Source organism: Psammomys obesus, unplaced genomic scaffold (genome assembly GCF_907164565.1).
Source record: "Psammomys obesus unplaced genomic scaffold, mPsaObe1.curated_primary_1811, whole genome shotgun sequence".
NCBI lineage: Eukaryota > Metazoa > Chordata > Mammalia > Rodentia > Muridae > Psammomys > Psammomys obesus.
In genome coordinates this window covers 3,681,312-3,699,856 of record NW_026590859.1, presented here as the reverse complement: position 1 = coordinate 3,699,856, position 18,545 = coordinate 3,681,312, and the positions used below count along the sequence as shown (strand labels likewise).

Below are 18,545 nucleotides of genomic sequence, written 5' to 3'. Positions count from 1 at the left end.
ACAGAAATGTATTTACAGATCAGCCTGGCTAGGGATTCCTTCTTGTCTTTTATCCATCCTAAAAAGTCAGGTCAGGTGTACAGGACTTCCTGTTTCCCTAGTTTGGGTGCCTTCTAATGCTGCAAAGTTGAGTGACTATTTGCCCGAGATACTTGTGGTTACCATCCATGTGGATGTGCCTGGAAAGCCAGTGCCTGCTCAAGAGTATGGTGTACAGAGTATTGGGGTGCCCAGGTCCACAGGCAAGGCACCTCAAGTGACCTCCTAATGGAGTCCAGAGGCTCCCAGTCTTCCTTCTGACATTCAGCAAGAAATGGGCCAGGTAGACAGCATCTGCACTGCTGATGAATCGGTGTTTGCTCTGTGCTCTCTGATGGGAGTCTTTCGTGGCGCTGTGCTATGCCCCTGTGGGTGACGGTGATGTGGTTAAAGTGAACTTGTCTTGCTTTAACAGGATTCCTGCTTGAACGGTACTGAACCTCTGCACTGGGCTTCTGAACCCAACAAAAACGCTTTCCACGAGGAGTCAGGAGAAACTGGGCTCCTGAGAACAGTACTCCGTTGGCTGGGTCACCCTCTGGAAGTTTGATTTTCAGGATGTTTTTATTGTTTTAAATTATGCACACATGTAGGAGTAGGTGCCCGTAAGTACAGCTGCCCATGGAGGCCACAGGAGGGCGCTGGATCCCCGGGACAGCTGTGAGCTTGCCTGATGCAGGTGTTAGGAACACAACTCAGGGCCTCAGCAAGAGCAGCACACACTCCCAATGCTCAGCCCCTCTCCCCGCTTACTCTTACAGTATTTTTAAGTGAAACCATTTTATTTTCTGCCGATGCTGATCAGTGGACTCATTTCCCTCCTTGGCTTACTCTAAGATCTTATAGTCGCTTTCTAACTTCCTACATATGCCAGGTACCAGAACTTGTTTTTAAAAGACATATAAAGTTAGCATTAAAAAAATATATTTATTTTAAGTATGAAATAATGAAGAACAAGCACATAGAGAAATTATAAAAAATAGCAAAAATAAGAACAGGAATGAAGACATCAGACATCCAGTTTCTAACACATTTTCAAAGACATTCCTCCAACATTCTCAAAAGACAGAAGCCATGTCACAACATTTACAGATGTGATAGCTTCTGAAACCAACTGACTAAAGCCGACAGTGGCAATTACTACTTCTGAAACAATGACATAACATTTACTTAAATATGAAAACATCAATTCATTTTGCATTACTATGTCATACTTTCTCCCTTTTCTAAACAATGGCAAACAAAACATGTACACACTTTTCAGACATTAAGTGTTGCAACTTTTACCTGTTGGTTGTTCAAGGCTTCGGGAACTGACATGTATACGACCACTGTAAACAACACTGTCAATTTAAAAACACAAACAGTTGAGGAAGACTGTACTTTTGGTCATTTTAACCTGTGACAAGAAGTTACTGATGATGCAGATTCTGCCTGAACTACTACAAACTGACTAAAAACATTAAAAAGATCCTGGAAAGTACCCCATCTCTACACAGGGGCAATCATAATTGTTTATTCAATTTTCCACGGAATTTTTCTCTAGCTAGATTTCTTTTATTTATTTATTTGGTTTTTTGAGACAGGGTTTTTCTGTGTTGCCCTTGCTGTCCTGGAACTCACTCTGTAGACTAGGCTAACCTAGAACGGAGATCCGCCTGCTTGTCTCGAGAGTGCTGGGATTAAAGGCTTGTGCCACCAGTACCAGCTTCTAGCTAGATTTCTAAGTTCCTGTGGTACAGTGATTTTGTCTACTCCATGATGAATGGCTATTTTAAAAAGATCTTTTAGATCAAAATGAATGTATTATTTTAGAAGTTAAATGATGTGTCCAGAGTTACCATGGCAGAAACACATGAGGACACAAAACCAGAATTCCTGACCCTGAGTGATATTAGATTCTTTCAATACATTTTCCAGTGTCAGATTCCACATAATTTATAGTAATTTGATGAAAGAGAATAATATCAAGATAACTCAATGCATATTTTGCCTAAATCAAGGCTGCATTTGCTCCAAGCACATTCACTACATGATTGCCTTTCCTGTGTGCATTTTTATATATTACGTAATTGTTGTGTAAAATTTACAAAGTTACATAATGTAAATATTATGTTTAATCAAATGTCATGACTACGATCTTGGAGTCAGAACATCAATGACATTTGATTCTCACTGTAAACGAGACACAGTGGGAGGCACTGTGAAAACACACTTGGTCCCACTCTCCTAGTCCTGCGCGCGCAGTTACGGAGCCCAGAGTGATGACTGCCCCTCCCAGTCCTCACAGAGCGCGTGCCAGGGCTGGTCTTCCTTAGGACAGCGGTCAGAGAAACGACCGTGCAGACACAGCAGCTAGCGTTTCCAGGGCTCTCCGCAGAGTGGAGACATGTGGGCCTTCGGGAGCTATCCTAGACTTCCTTATCAAAGGCAAAACACAGATGTGATACAAGAAACCATGAGCTAGCCCATAGCACAGATTTTCTATAAAAATGGACAACAGGCATAGAGCTGCTATTTGAAGTCACACTGGAAATACAGCATTAGCATTTACGTGTATGAAGGCAGCACAGAGGGGACCTCCAGATTATCTCTGTGCCTCAGCTCCTTAACTAACACAGCGTAACGGACTTGGTCTGTGCACACAACTGCTTTTTGTGTGTGCTGGGGGGGACAGAATGTCTCACAACACACCGTATCACAAGCGTGTGAGATGTGGGAGAGGTCTGCGGGCTCCTGTGGACTCTCATCTCAGCCCTGTCTTGGGTGAGGCAGTCCTTCCTGATGGTATTCGGCACTCACACTGTGACACCTGATGTGGTCAGCACAGCAGGATGAGAGCCAACTGGGAATGTACCAGACATGTTCATGTGTGAACTGCATACTCTTCCATGCCACACACGAACTAGGTCTCCATAAAAAACAAAGCATCCTGAAAAAAACATTGCTTTCAGGTACACAGTACACAACTGAAAATAGACAGTATTAGAGGAACGGCAGTGTTAACAAGATGTAAGCAAGGGTGTTTTAAGCAAAGGATTGCTTAAATTAACTTAAAAAATAATATTCGGAGTTCATCCAGTAGTTTTCAAGTAGGTGTCCTCACTGCTCACACAGCTGCCCTAAGATGATGCCACGGCCCATGCTGGGGCAGCCACTTCCTCTTCAGAGTGAAGATTCCGGCTGTGGAGACATCATCACTTTTGGTTTTTCGTCTATCGGACTGTCATCTGGCACCTGTAAAAATAATTGACACTGAAGAACTGTACCACACCTGACACAAGCTATTTAACAATCAATGCTTGAATTGACTCAATAAAAGAAAATCGGATTAAACAAGAATGGGTTCCCATTTACCTGCTGTGCATTCCAAGCACAGCCGTAAACATGTCTGTTACTTACAGCTTTAACGTCACCGTTTCTAAGCCCCATGTTTATGTTGTGTCTTCTCAGGTCAGACTTGATCAGTGCTAAAACAGAAGCACCAAGAGTTAGCACAACCTCCTCCTTTTACAGTGCCGCAGCCTCCTCCAGGAGTATTCCAGCCAAGAAAAGGCCTTAGCCCTTGACTTAATGACAGGTCAGCCATCAGCTACCAAAGACAGGATGTGAGTAACGGGTGCAGGAGTGGAAGGGAAAGTGGGTGACTTCAGAACGGATGACAGCACTAGTTAACTGAGATAGAACAATTCACGAGAAACAGATATGTACAATGGGAATACAGTGAATTCAATCCTGGGCAGGGAGGTGCTAGACGCACATATGTCCAAGTGGAAGTGGTAACATACATACACATACAAGTGACATAAATAATTTATATGGTTTTTTAAAAAGTTTTTTAAAAAAATTTATTTAGTTTTATTTTAAGTATGTGGGTGTGCGGCCTACATATATGTCTGTGCAGTAGTAAAGGAGCCAGAAGAGGGCGTTGTATCCTCTAGAATGAGAGTGCTATGAGCTACCATTTGGATGGTGGGAACCTGGAACCAGGGAACCATCCCTCCAGCCCCAGTTTTGTCTTTTCCTCAGGATAATGGTATTAAACTTGGAACCATCAAAGTGAAAGGACAGACCCACATCCCGAGAACAAACTGTCCTGCTTTCTAACTTTTTTTTTCTTTTTTTTGATTTTTTGAGACAGGGTTTCTCTGTGTAGCCCTTGGCTGTCCCGGACTCACTTTGTAGACCAGGTTGGCCTCAAACTCACAGAGATCCACCTGCCTCTGCCTCCTGAATGATGGGATTACAGGTATGAGCACCCATGCCCAGCTTCCTTTCTCATTTTAACCCCAGAGTTCTGCAAAGCCTTTAAGCAGCAAAGCACAAAACTTAATACAGATAAATAACATAGTACACACACTCAACACATACCTGTTAAAATGATGCCTAAGAACATCCAGGCACAGAGGAAAAGGTTTCCTGCCCTTGTATCATAGTCTGACATGATCTGTCCTTGAGCCAATGTAAACAAAATTCCAAATATCTAAAATAAAATGTGTGAGATAATTCTTGTTAGGTTCCATGCTTTAGAGCAAACACACACTCCCCACAGAGCTCTCCACTGGCTTTCCTTAAGATTTGGCTTCCAGAAATAAGCACTGAAAAGCACATGATTAAACCAGAGTCAGGTCAAGCTCACTGACAATATAGTAATTACCTTGAGACAGAGTCTCACAAAGCCCAGGTTGGCCTTGAACTCCTGGTCCTCTGGCCTCTAACTATCAAGTGCTGGCAATTGCTCTTGCCACACCTGGTTAACTGTCTCGGGTTAGAGAAAGAGAGGCTTACCTGTGCGAAAGCGTTGAGGAGCCCAGAGGATGTGCCCTCAGACTCGGGGTATGTGATCTCAACAGCAAACTCAAAGCCCAGGGGAAGGTAACCAGTCATGAAGAAGCTGGGGGAAAACAAGGTCACAACACAGGCGATTATGACAGCTAAAGCCACTTACACAGGCAAGGCACATCTGTTTGTCGGGGGGAGCTTTCCTGTTACAGTTCTGAGGAACTGCCCACTTACACATGGTGGAACTCTCAGAGTTTAAAGTGTCAAAAGAGACTTTGGAGGGCTAAGCACTCCTTCAGAATCGTACAAGCAGGGCGCCATGTCTCCATCACACCTGACACTTACCCCAGGATCCCACCAGTAACAAACACCACAATGATGTAATTGAGCTTCAGCGTGAAAGTAAATATGAGCATCCCAAAGAACGACAGAATGTACACTGTCAGAGTTGTCTGCCTGAAACAAACACAACTGTTAGTGTTCCCTTCAGAGGACAATATGGCTAATTCCCACTTCCTCACAATTACAAACCACCCCTTCTCACCCGTGAATTATGTAGCTAGCTCAACAATCATTTTTCATAGCAAAGAACTTTATTTTATTTTATTTTTTGTAGTTCACAGCATAAGAAAGACAAAGTCTGTCAGGGAGGGTTCTTTTTAGCTAGACAACCTACAAAGGCAGAGCTAAAGGTAGAAGGTTTGTAAGGCATTCATGTTTTCAATAATGGAATGAATAAAACCAAAACAGAACATAAAACAGAACATAGAGAGATCACTAAAAGACTCACTCAGTCTTATTCAGACATGGCGATACACGCTGTAACCCTGGCAGTTGGGCAGCTGAGGCAGGATGATGCCTGAGCTCCAGGCCAGCCCAAGTTACCTAGTGAAACCCTCTCTCCTGACACTAATGTAGCTTTACTTCCATCCCAAGCATATACGGAGCTTTCATAAGTTATATACTGTAACTTACTTGTAGGTTTTGGTGTAATCCAGCCATAAGCCACAAAGAATAGAGCCCACCATTCCAGCTACCACTAGCGTTAGCCCAATCCTCCCAGCATTCACTTCTTCTCCCTAAAATAATTTGCAGGAGATAATCAGATATTTCTAATTCAAACTGGTGGTTCATATTCCCATACACTTACGTAGTTAACTAACATAGTCATATAAAATTAAGCACATGATAGAAAGACGGGCTAGAGCTGGGTTTTGGGAGAAAGTGGTCTATTGAAGGTATTCTATTTTAAAACAGCAGCAATAACAGTAAATAAAATGAAAGAAGTAAAAAGAGAAGCATTTCCTGGGCCCTCCATGGCTGTAAGCTCTGCAATCATTTATTCATGTGCAGAGTTGAGGGCAGCGCTTTTACGGAATACTGTAAACACTGGCTCCTTCCAAACAAGGCCACAGACCTTCATGCTCTATCTTGCATTCCTTACAAGGTTTTGCACTTTTCCATACGACCAAGTGAAAGTCTGCCACAATGCTAATGATATTTACTCTCAATGTGTTTTACAAATTGGAATAAGTGTGCTTAGTGAAAAGCATGGGAGATAGTGATTTCGGACTGAGTCTATGCACTAGGTCCAGGAGAACAGAGGAAACTGGATGCCGCCACTTGCACCAGGAGCCACCATCCACTCGGGGACCGGGCCCTTCTCTAACTGTGAGACTCGTCTGTCTTTGTTCCCCAAATCTGCTTTCTTCAGCCTTTTCCACCTCGAGTTTTAGATGGGCTGCTGCATAATCTTTTCCAGCAAAGCCATAATTGATCATTTTAGGACCATGCTAATGCAGATTACCTTGTTAAAGAAAAGGTCCTGAAAGAGGTTGGACATCAGAAGAAGAAAACCTGCCACAGAGGGCCTCTGAAAGGCTCTGCCCTGAGGACTATCAAAGCAGACGCTGAGACTTATGGCCAACTGTTGGGCAGAGTGCATGGAATCTTATGTAAGAAGTGGGAAATAGTAAGAGCTGGAGAGGACAGGAACCACACAAGGAGAGCAACAGAACCAGAAAAATTTGAACACCGGGAACTTCCCAGAGACTCATACTCCAACCAAGGACTATTCGTGGAGATGACCTGGAACCCCTGCACAGGTGTAGCCCATGGCAGTTCAGTGTCCAAGTGGGTTACATAGTAATGGGAAGAGGGACTGACTCTGACATAATCTGATTGGCCTGCTCTTTGATCACCTCCCCCTGAGGGGGGAGCAGCCTTATCAGGCCACAGAAGATGACAATGCAGCCACTCCTGATGTGATGTGATGTGATAGGCTAAGATCAGAAGGAAGGAGAGGGGAACCTCCCCTATCAGTGGACTTGGGGAGGAGCATGCGTGAAGAAAGGGGAGGGAGGGTGGGATCAGGAGGGGAGGAGGGAGGGGATTATGGGGGGATACAAAGTGAATAAAGTGTAATTAATAATAAATAAAAAAAAGAGAAAAGGTCCTGGCCAAGCATGCAATATAAAAGCAGACCGCCAGGCAGAGGAGTCACTCCAAGTTCCAGGACAGCCTGGTCCACATGGGGAGTTCCAGACCAACCAACATTTCACTACAAGATTGTCTCAGAAAACAAAACGATGAAAACTTACCTTATGATCTTCCAGTATCATTTGATTTAATAATGTTGAAACTGAATAAAATGCTCCCGTCATGATACCTATAAAAGAGTTAAGTCACCACTCTATGAAACAGCATGTGGAAAATGTAACATTCTCGGACTAAAGCCACCATGGCTGCTTTTCAGAAAGTGGACAGCTGGACTTAACACTAGCTTTACTATAGATCTGGGCTGGAACCTTGGTTTCCCACAGAGGTGGTCAAAGGTGGTGGAACCTCCTAGAGCAGGAGATGAGGCTCAGGGGCTCCTCAGAAAGATTTACTTGGGTCTCATGGAGTGAGCCAGTCACGAGTTGAGGAAGCTTTTATAAAATAATGCCACCAAACCCATTGGCATATTTGGCACAAAGTCAAATTTTATCCCTCTCAGAACGCCCCCAAGGACTCCTCAGCAGAGATGAAGAGATGGAGCTCCCTGGTTTTGAACTTGCAGTCTCCAAAGATATGAAATAAATAATACACCTATTTTCTTTATAAAGTACCCAATGCTGAGTATTTTGTTTTGACAACAGAAAATGAAAAATAAGATTTTGTTATTCACATTATTTTGATTCAGGCATGTGGATTATAAACCACATCACTATTTGTAATTATGCATATGGCAACCATTCAAACAACATTTCCTGTGCTTTTATGAGTTATAGCCAATGGTGGTTAAAAGTCAAACAGGGCTCACTCATAGTGTTTGCCTAGGATGCATAAGGCCCTCAGTTTGATTCCTAGCACCACACCCCCACTAAACAAACAAACAAACAAACAAACAAAAAAAACCAGCTCGTTAGTGGCATAACAAAATGCTTGCTTCAGAGACCTAACCCCTGTATCAAAGACTTACAAGACAATTCATAAGAGAATTTAAAAAAAAAAAAAAGGAATCACACACGTAGTATCAAACCCTGGTGTGCCCACCCTCAGAGATGCTGGATTGGGAACCTGGCTGAGATTCAAGTTACTGTTTCCTTCTCCTTTACTATGAAGTAGTCGGACACACAGAGACCAGAGAGTAACACATCCTCTCATCGGCGACTTTTGTGAGACATTAACATTGTGCCATCTTTGCTTCAGGTTCACTTTCCCACTTCTACCCTTTCATTTCCGAAGGTGCTTCTATCTTCATGTGGTGTTGTAAATTTCAGATGTGTATTCATGGACAATTAGAACTGTTCTCCATATAAACTTTAGAAATATAGAATTACATCCTGGATGTAACATTCCACCAGGACTCAAAAAAAGATAAAGCACTTCTCTAAGATCTGTTTTTGTTTTTTTCTATTTTAAAAACATTTTTGTAAAAAAATCCCTAAGGTACTTTTGCTTTTATCTCAAGATTTATTTTCATGATTATGCTGTGGAGTTCGTGGACTAACTTCATTATGTTCAAGCTACTAGTTTCAATGGAAAGAATCCATAGTGCTCCACGGTTACCACTCACCGTAACTGACCAGCAGGAGGTCAAAAGGTATGTTTCTGAACAGGCTCCAGATGGAAGTCTTGTAGGAGTACTCTGCAGGGGGGCTGTCTTGAAGCAGTGCCTGAGCCTGACTCGGTGGGAAGGGAGGCTTTTCCTTGAATGCTGGGCACATGTATGAAAATGATCATATATGACTAAGCATGTACAGTACACTCACAAACCACACATAATTAAGTTATTCATCTTTCTTAGTGAGAGGACAAAATTCAGTTTAGGACTAAAGAGGCAGTAAAAAGTCTTTCATAGCAAATTTACTTATATATCTTCACTGGCTTCTAAGTGAAGAATAATTTGGCATTATCCTCTTAGCTCTCCAAAGTAAAACTCAAGAGAACTTGCCAATTCATCTGAGCTGAAAAACCACTGGCAATGAGACTACCTTTGCCCACTGACTACCCCATTTTTAGCTAATCCAGATCAATGTTTACTACGGCAAGGATGTGACTTTTAAATTCAGTCACTTGAAAGACATAAATGCTTGGATTCAGTTACTTCCCAGGTATCAAGAGGTTTTGAGGCAACCATGTCTCCATCACCACAGATCCCTGATGTGCATGCCAGCCATCATCAGAGAGTTCATAAAAACGGACACCTCCTCCCTCTGTTCTCTCGGAGCACTAACCATTGAATGACAGAACCCGCTTCCTCCCCTTCATCATTTTGCCCTTTTCTCTCTTCCCTTTTCCCTTTCATAACCATTTCTTCGTGGTTGGAAGATGCCTACTTTGTTTTCAGTTTGAAGTGGGTTAAGTCTGATAGCTCAGGTTGTCAATTGGGATCACTGGAAAGTTTAAACTTAACCCTAATTTTGAGACTCTACACAAAGTTCAACAGCAGAATCTCCAGGATTTAATATGAGACTCTGCATTAAATATACAATTCTTCATGTTCCCAATACGTAGACAGGTTTGAGAGTCACCAGCGAAGGAAAAGCAGTCTTTATAACTCCCACAAAATACTATGAATCATTTCTCTATTTGCTGACAAAAATGGAAAATTAAAAGTTTCTGTTGGGAAAAAACATTAATTATGATGTAACTAAAACCAAACTAAGTATACATTTATTTCAGAGTTGAGAACTAATTCAAGAGGACACAAAACTCAGAGGTACTTATTTGTAGCATCCTTACGTTGGAGCCTGGTAGGCACAAAACCTTTAGCTGCTGTAAGTCTTCCTCTTCCTTTCTCCCTATCTGATCCTTGCACTGTTAGGAGGCCTCATGTCTGTCCTGCAAGTGTTTCTGTATCCTAGTTGGGTAGGAGACATTTCTTTTTATTAACACAGGTAATACAAAATGTTCACAGTAGTAAATCAGGTTTCAGACTGGGAATGACTATAGTCATGAATCCCCAGAAAGCCTTACATCTCTTTTCTAGGTTCAATTTATTATAGCAAATCAAGTCAAAATGAACCAAATATGAATTCACAAATTCATATAAAACGAAAGCAATTCTCACCAGACTTTAATTCCATTTAGATTTATTTTCTGAATACAAGTGTCATCCCTTCATTTCTGAGAAGTAAACTGTCTCAATAAAACCTGTACCTGCCAGCTACACACTGTTGGAAAGTCGGTGCTATGTAAAGAAAAAAGAGGAACAAAAGACCATCTGTCTATGACCTTTTTATGTCGAGTAGCTATCTCAAAGCAGGAAATGGCACCTTTCTTCCTTTGAAATGGAAACTACTTTTCCACTAAAAATCTGTACCAATAAAAGAATTATTAAATTCAAAAAGCAATTACTGTCCACCTGGCATTAGGCACATGAAACTGCCTGAAGCTTCAAGAGCGCTCACTCACATGGCTCCTTCCATGGTTCAGAACCAGCCATCTTGGGCTGCTCAGAGCCCTGCACAGCTGCAGGTCAGAGCTCTTTCACTACTGCACTGACTCTCACTAGACACCACACACTCTTATTAGAAGGAAGCACACTTGTGAATTCTGCCACTGCCCTGTCTTACTGTTCTCAGTTTTAGGTTCTCATTCATTAAATGGAAATGACAGTGATAAGTTGTTACAAAGATCACACAAAATCTCAAGTCCTATCCAAAATATATTGTGTCTTTTGAAGAATATTCATTTAAAGTGGGATGTGATGGTGTACACCTTTAATCCCGTATTTGGGAGGCAGAGGCAGGTGCATCTCTGTGAGTTTAAGGCCAGTTGGTCTACACAGTAAGTAAGGACAGTAAATTCCAGGACAGCCAGGGCTACGTAGAGACCAAAAATAAAAAATAAATACAATATTTTATATAAATATAAATCATATAAATCAGACTTTGCTCGAGCTTGAAATACTTTTAGGCTGAGTAAGTAAAATGTATTTCTGTGAAGTTTTATAGCCATGTAGACATGTTGAACAGAAGTATCGAAAGTACAATTACAAATTTAGTCTATACACTCTGTGTTTGAGTAGACTAATAGTAAATGTTTTTACTGCCATTGTTCTTGGTGTCAACTCCCTCAGTGGCTGAAGGTTTTAGCTAATGCGCCTGCGCTAACTCTGTAGCTTGGTGCTGATGCACGTGAAGACTTTAAAGAGCACCGCGACTTCTAAGAAGGAACTTAAACTGAAACAGAAACTAAAGGCAAGAATTAAAATGATGTTTGCATACGCAACAAGCAGCTCACAGGCCAAGGCCTAAGCAGACCCTGTTTATTCACTAACAGTGACATCTGGCAAATTTAATATTCTGACGTGTGTGAACTTCAGTAAGCTGGGAATGAGAACAACACCTTCTTCAAAGGATCCTGAGGACTAACAAGAACCAAAAGAAGCAGTGTGCATTAGCTACGCTTTTACACATCTATTGTCCAAACGTGAGAGGCCAGACTGCTCAAAGAACCAGGAATTAGTGTGGACTCAGTGGAAGGCTGGGTTACATTCACACACACACACACCGTGAGGACAAGGAAGAGGGTTACAGAAGGTGAACCTTTAAGGAAGTCTTTGAGGAAGCCTGATGAATACCTGCTCAATACCTATCATGTTGCTAAAAACTGTAATTTATGTCCATCCATAATATGGATTTGGTTGACTTTTAAGTAATTATCAGCAGAATTTAGACGGATGTAAGATCACCTCTCCTAGAAAATAAGAAGCTTTAAGTAAGAATTTTCAGATTCAGTTTTCTTCCATAGCAAATATTTGAGTATGACCACACAAGCTGGCTTCTCATTTACTGTCACAATTTTACACAATGACTATGTTATCTTACATTTTTTGTTTGGCTTTTTTTTTGAGGCAGGGTCTCATGTAGTCCAGGCTAGCCCTGAGATAGCTAAGTAGCCAAGAATGATGACCTTGAGCTCTTGATCCTCCTGCCTCTACCTCCCAAGTGCTGGGATTGTATGTGTACCACTGTGACTAGCTACACTGCAAGATGGAAACTGTGCCAAGTCCTGTACAAAAGCAGCAGTGCACAAGTCCTCTTACCCCTGATCCATCTCTCTGCTAATTAGTTCATTAAAAACAATATTTTTCTTAATTATTTGTATATGTGTGGCAGAGTCTGTACATGTGAATGCAAATGCCAAGAAAAGTCCAAAAAGGAAGTCAGATCCCTGTAGCTAGGGTTGGAGGAAGTTGAGAGGCACCCAATGGCATGGGTGCTGGGACACTCGGTTCTCTGCAAGGGTAGCAAGCTCTCCTAGCTGTGGGGCCATCGCTCCAGCCCTTTTTATAAAGATGCCTTATGTAATTGTTCATTTCTCTGAGCAGACACTCGACTACAGATCCAGCAAGGTGGACGTGTGCGTGAAGTTAAAAAAAAAAAGACACGATACTTAACCCTACTGTGAGCACAAGACCTTTCTCTAAAATGTACACAAGCAGTGGTTCCTTCTTCATCAAGCAAACCAAGTCTACCAACCAGAAGAGCAGATTTAAGAGGCTCCCTCACCAGTATAAATTTCTTTTAAAATTTAAAATATTAATACTAAAACAGTACAAGAAAACCTTGTCGGTTTTCAGCAGTGTGCATACTTTAAATATGCCATTCCCTGACTAACTGCAAACATAGGCACTGAAAAGCCAACTGCACGTACTGGCATACTTCAAATGCTTCCGAGAGAACATTCTGTTCATTATCTCAAGGGAAACTGCAGATGTGGGCTGAGCTTCCTACAGCTGATCCTGCTGCTCACCTGCCCAGGCAATTAGTAGCCATTTCTCTGAAAACTCAACTTCATATCTGGAGATCATAAAATACGAAGTTTTCACTGAAATTACTTCTAGCCAAGGTAAAATTTTAGTATGTAAATCTAAAACCTCAAATCATAACAGCTTAATTAGAAATGTTTATTAAAAAATGGTCTGTGAGCATCAAATTTCCTTTCCTAATCAATCTGTTTAAGGGCTACTGTGAGGCTCTCAGGCACTACTCCAGTTTCAGCAGCAGCAAAATACTAGATACACCTGGCCTATCTTTTCCCCTGAAACCAAAATTGCTTCCCCTTAAAAATAAACTAAAAAAAAAAAAAAAAAAGCAGACCTTCCCAAAGCTTCTTCCAAGCTGGTGATGGCTGCTTGCAGCTGACTCTGACTGACTCCTTCAAAAGACAGGCTCAGACGAGAGGACTCAGGGACGAATGATGGCGGCCAGGCTTTGCTGAAGTGGCCTAACAAGCAGACAGTTGCCACAGTTTGAAATTCCGAACAGCTTAGTGCTGCCCAGGGTCATTCACAGGTCGACATTTCTAGACCCAAAAATTTAAACTAGGGATCCCTGGAAAATGTCTTATCAAAGGGAGGGCGGTGGCCTATCGCATCGCTTCAGAGCATGACAGGAAGCAACCGCAGGTGAGGCAAATACAAGATGCACATTACACTGAGGAACAGGGGAAGGGAAGCCAGGCAACATGTTTGAAATGGACACTTACAAAGTTGGTTAGTAGGAAGATAAATGGGATTAATTAATCTTCAAACTCTTCAGAATGTTAAAAAAAAAAAAGAGTAATAATAAAACAAAACACCTAGTGGACCATAACATATCCCTAAAGCTGTTCCATTCAGGACCTAGGCAAGACCAAAACAAACAGCACCGGAGACACCGTCAGCAGAACTTTTCCAGTTAGTTATTCTCATGGATTAGTCATGCATTTATCTAAGCCTTAGGACAAACAATTTACTTACCAATTACTGTTAAAAAAAACAAAAACGTGGAGATGAATGCTGTTCCGTAAAACATGGTGTTGATGTTATGAGCCAGGTCTGTGCTATTCTGCGTGTTGGGCACTAAAACGGGGGGCAGCAGAAAGCCAACTGCAGTTCCAAGCTGTAAGATCAACAGCAACAAAGACTACATGTCAGCACGCAGCAGAACAGACACAGAACGTGTAGTGTAAGGGTGCGCTGTGAACCCTGAGAAATCTGTTCTAATGTCTCTGCCTCTACTCTACTGTTTCCAAACCTCTCCCCTATGTCTGAAAAGGTAATAAAGAACTCATACAACATAGGGAAAATATTTCCAAATTATATCTGATAAGGAACTGGCATCCAGAATAAAGAAGCTTTATAATCCAACAACAAAAAGACAAGAATCCTGAAGTTAAATGGGCCAAAGACTTGAAAAGACATTTCTCCAAAGACACACAAACAGCTAAGAATATAAAAAAACAAATATCAATACCATGTTGTTAAGGGAAATGTAAATCAAAATGACAGTGAGACCCCATCTTACATCCACTAGGATGAGCGAGATTGTAAGGACAGAGCAGTTCTGGAAAGAGCAGAAAACAAGTGTTTTCAAGAATGGAAGAAAGTGGGACACTTGTTCTACAGACACAGTTGGCAATTTCTTTGCAAGTTTAGCACAGAACTGAAATATGATGTTTCAATCGCACCTGAAGGTGTATGACCCAAAACTAAAAATAGATATATCCAAGTAAATATACACAGATACTCACAGCAATCCCATTCACAAATCTAAAACATGGCAATAACCTAAACGTTTATCTTCACCAACAGAGTATTACCATCTGTAAAAAGGCCTGATATAGTGGTATACCGCCAACTGTGAAAACATGACAGAGAACTAACTCAGACACAAAAAGTCACACATACAATTTCACCTATATGAGATTTCTAGCATAGACGAAACCATATGGAAAGCAGTTAGGGGCAGGCAAGGTGGCTCAGTGGGCAGGAGCACTTGCCACACAAGCTCAAGGACCAGGGTTCTAATCCCAGCCCCTCAGTGAGCTGGGCATGGTCCCGTGCACACCTGTACCTGAAGCACTGGGGGCGGGATAGGATGACCCTAGGGCCTTCTGGCTGACAGCCTAGCTGAAAGACCTAAACTCCAGGTTTGTGAGAGACTCCCCCAGAAGGATAAGGTACAGGGTGATAGAGGGCATCAAAAGCCTCCTCTGGTTTTCAAGTGTGCACTCATCCAACCACCTCCCTCCTATGTGTGTATCTGTATATACGACCCTGCCCCACCACCCACAAAGGAATAAATTTTTAAAAAGAAAGTAAATGAGTAATTACAAAGGAATATGGAAAACTCTGGGGAACTAAAATGAAAAATAGAGAATAATATTGTACATTTGTAAATACGTAAACAATAAACACAAGACAATAAGATGATGTATTAAAAAAATGACTGAGTAAAACTAATGGAATCAAGAAAACTGAGGGCTATTAAAGGTGAATATGAAGAGAGCTTAGGGGCAGTAAGCATGAGGTCATGTGACCCAAACAGGAAGACTGTCTGAAGCGCAGGGAACGAATGTTTGTGTAAAGACCCTTGTGCAAGTGCATGCTCGGCATTGTTTAGAAGCCACAGAAGACAGACACACAAGGTTTGTAGTTCACAGTAAACTCTTGTTTAGAAACCAAGAAGACAGACACACTATGAAGGTCTGTACTTCACGGGAAACTCTTCCCACTGGCAAGTGTAAAGCATTGTATTTTCTTTTCTTTTAGAGATTTGTTTATTATTTAGTGTTCTGCCTGCATGTGTGCCTGCAGGCCAGAAGAAGGCACCAGATCTCATTAGAGATGGCTGTGAGCCACCATGCGATGGCTGGGAGGTGAACTCAGAACCTTTGGAAGAACAGCCAGAGCTGTTAACCTCTGAGCCATGGCTCCAGCCCTTGTATTTTCAAAATTAAGAGCCACCATTTGGGAACCAGACATATTTATATGTGAACATACTGTATTATTACCTTCAGAATATTATTTCATTCCTTAAAGTTTCAACTAACAGTTCCTAACTCTACAACATAGAGTTAAATGACACATGCACAAAATCACTTTAGTGTCTCCAAACTCTTGGTGGCTGCATGCTGCTGCTCTGTAGTATGATGACCACTCCAGAAGAGAGGCTGAAAATGCTCATTTGGTCACAATAACAACCATACGTTTATAAGAGCCTAGAAGAGATGAGATAAGAAGACCCTAGGAGAACATAGGAAGACCCAGAAATGTGCTGAGAAGAGGGAACTCCACTCTAAGAAAATGCTTCCACTTACCCATAAATTAATACTTCATAGATAGTTGATAACATTTTTGTTATGCTTAAGGAAGCATTAATCTTGAATATAAGTTAGAAACAAAAAATCTTTTTTAAAAAGACCTGCTATCTACACATAAAAAAAGCAACCAAACCAAAGTATCAGAAATAAATTATTTTGGATACACAGAATTATAGTTTAAGTGACCCTTTCTTCTGCATTTTTAGAAAAAGAAAGCAAATCTAACTGAAATAAGCCTAACACATATAGTCTTGGGGGCATTTTAAACCCTGTTCTTTACTCAAGTGAGACTTGAAGCAATGAAGTAACCGTCTGTGGACACATAGTTGCATGTAGCAACTATGCATAGCAAGGGGTGTAGATTTTTAACTAGACTTCCTTCAGATGGATGCATACAAACCTTTACAATGGTGACATTTACAGTGGTGACTAGAGTACCCTCTATTAAGATTTTAAATGACAATAAGAGAACTAGCCTAAAATTAACAGATACAAACACAATAGTGTGGCAGCTCTTTGCGGCGTCTGGGAGGCTGAAAAGCAAGACTGTCAAGGGTTTGACGCCTGCCAGGGTACACAGTGAATTCCAGACCAGCCTGCCCTACAGAGTGGCAGAAATCCTGATTCAAAAAAAAAAAACCACACATACACACACACACACACACACACACACAGAGAGAGAGAGAGAAACCTGTTGCCTAGTACTGCTCCTGGAATTCTAATGGCATTTGAATTTATGCTGGTAGGACAGACAAGGTCACTTCTTAAGGGAGCCGCGGCTTGCTAAACCACTAACCATTCCATGATCAGTGATTTGCTTTCCACTACCTGACAGTTAAGAACTAGTCACTGCACTCAGTAATACCGCCAAGTCTTTATCACCAGAACATTTATTGAACATTCACTTATTACGTGTTCAGTATGTGCCAAGCTGGACTGGTCACTGATAAATAAAACAGGGCTGTTCCAAGGATATTCAATATAGAAACAAACTTCCCAGGACTCAACACCTTCCTTCTTCAGTGGCGACAAAAATACCTATGAGATCTCCTTCCCTGTCAAAGCTTCCGTGCGTGCCTGTGTGTAGGCCAAGGGCCGGCTCGGCCGTCCTTTCTCGGGAGCTGTCCTCCTCACCTGTCAGTGCTGGCTGAGAATCCAACCTGGAGCCACCAGGCCCGGCTTTTCACGTGGTGCTGGAGCCCAGGCTTCTGGCTTTTAGCATATGCTCTTTACCCGCCTTGACCGTGCGCCCAGCCCCACCGTCCTTACAGGACCCCGGGGTCTAGCCGTCCCAGCCTTTACCTGATTGCCCAGCACTGCCGTGGCACAAGCCGTCGACACCTCCTTGGGTCCAAACCACACGGAGGCGATGCGGGAGGGCAGGCCCAGGATGAAGACCTGGGCCACGGAGCACAGGCTCTGGCCCACCATGGTGACCCAGAAGAGGTGCCGCTGCACGCTGCCGCACTTGACCCAGGCGCCCAGGCAGTTGAGGCCGGAGCCCAGCAGCGCCGTGAGCCGCAGGCCTCGCGTGTCCAGCAGCCAGGTGGCGGGGAAGATGAGGGGCACGTAGGCCAGCATGTACACCATGGACAGCCAGTTGATGTGCAGCGCCGACACGCCGTAGAAGCCCTCGAACACGTTGCTGATGATGCTGTACTGGATCCACTGGAAGGCGTTCACCAGCGAGTACAGGCTGAAGATGAGCAGCACCACGAAGCGCCGCGGCGACAGCGCCGTGCGCCGGGGGCGCGCGGGGCCCGGCGCGTCCTCCCCGGCGCCCGCAGGCAGCAGCCGGGCCTGGGTCTCCTCCGCCAGCAGGGCTCGCGGCCCGCCCGGGGCTCCCGCGGCGCCGGGGGCGAGCCCGGGGCCTCCGTTCAGCGCCTCGGGCCCGGCGTGCGGCTCCGCGCGCGCCTCCCCGGCCGGGGCGCCCCTCGGCACCGGAAGGTATCCCTTGGGGTGCCCGGGCGCCACGGCCGGGCCCTCGTCGTCGTCGGGTCGCGCCATGCCTCCCTGCTCCCCGCCCCGCCGCCCCTCAGCCCCCCGCGCCGGTTCCACGGTCCCTCCCGGAGCGCGGCGCCTGCCCGCGGGGCTTGCTGACTGGGTGAAGCTGCGCGCGGCGCCTGGCTGGGGCCGGCGGGCCC

At 43.3% G+C, this 18,545-nt stretch overlaps 1 protein-coding gene across 1 annotated transcript; it reads right to left on the bottom strand.

The window, feature by feature from the left end:
- Positions 1 to 946: 946 nt before the first annotated feature.
- On the bottom strand, positions 947 to 18,443 carry Flvcr1 (FLVCR heme transporter 1). The gene is made up of 10 exons (XM_055609167.1): positions 17,704 to 18,443; positions 14,057 to 14,198; positions 8,882 to 9,022; positions 7,422 to 7,489; positions 5,797 to 5,900; positions 5,167 to 5,277; positions 4,828 to 4,933; positions 4,411 to 4,522; positions 3,442 to 3,509; positions 947 to 3,276 (listed from the first exon to the last, which is right to left on the bottom strand). The coding sequence occupies exons 1-10, from the start codon at positions 18,406 to 18,408 to the stop codon at positions 3,205 to 3,207; spliced, it is 1,629 nt and encodes a 542-aa protein (XP_055465142.1). The 5' UTR covers positions 18,409 to 18,443; the 3' UTR covers positions 947 to 3,204.
- Between the last annotated feature and the right edge of the window lie 102 nt (positions 18,444 to 18,545).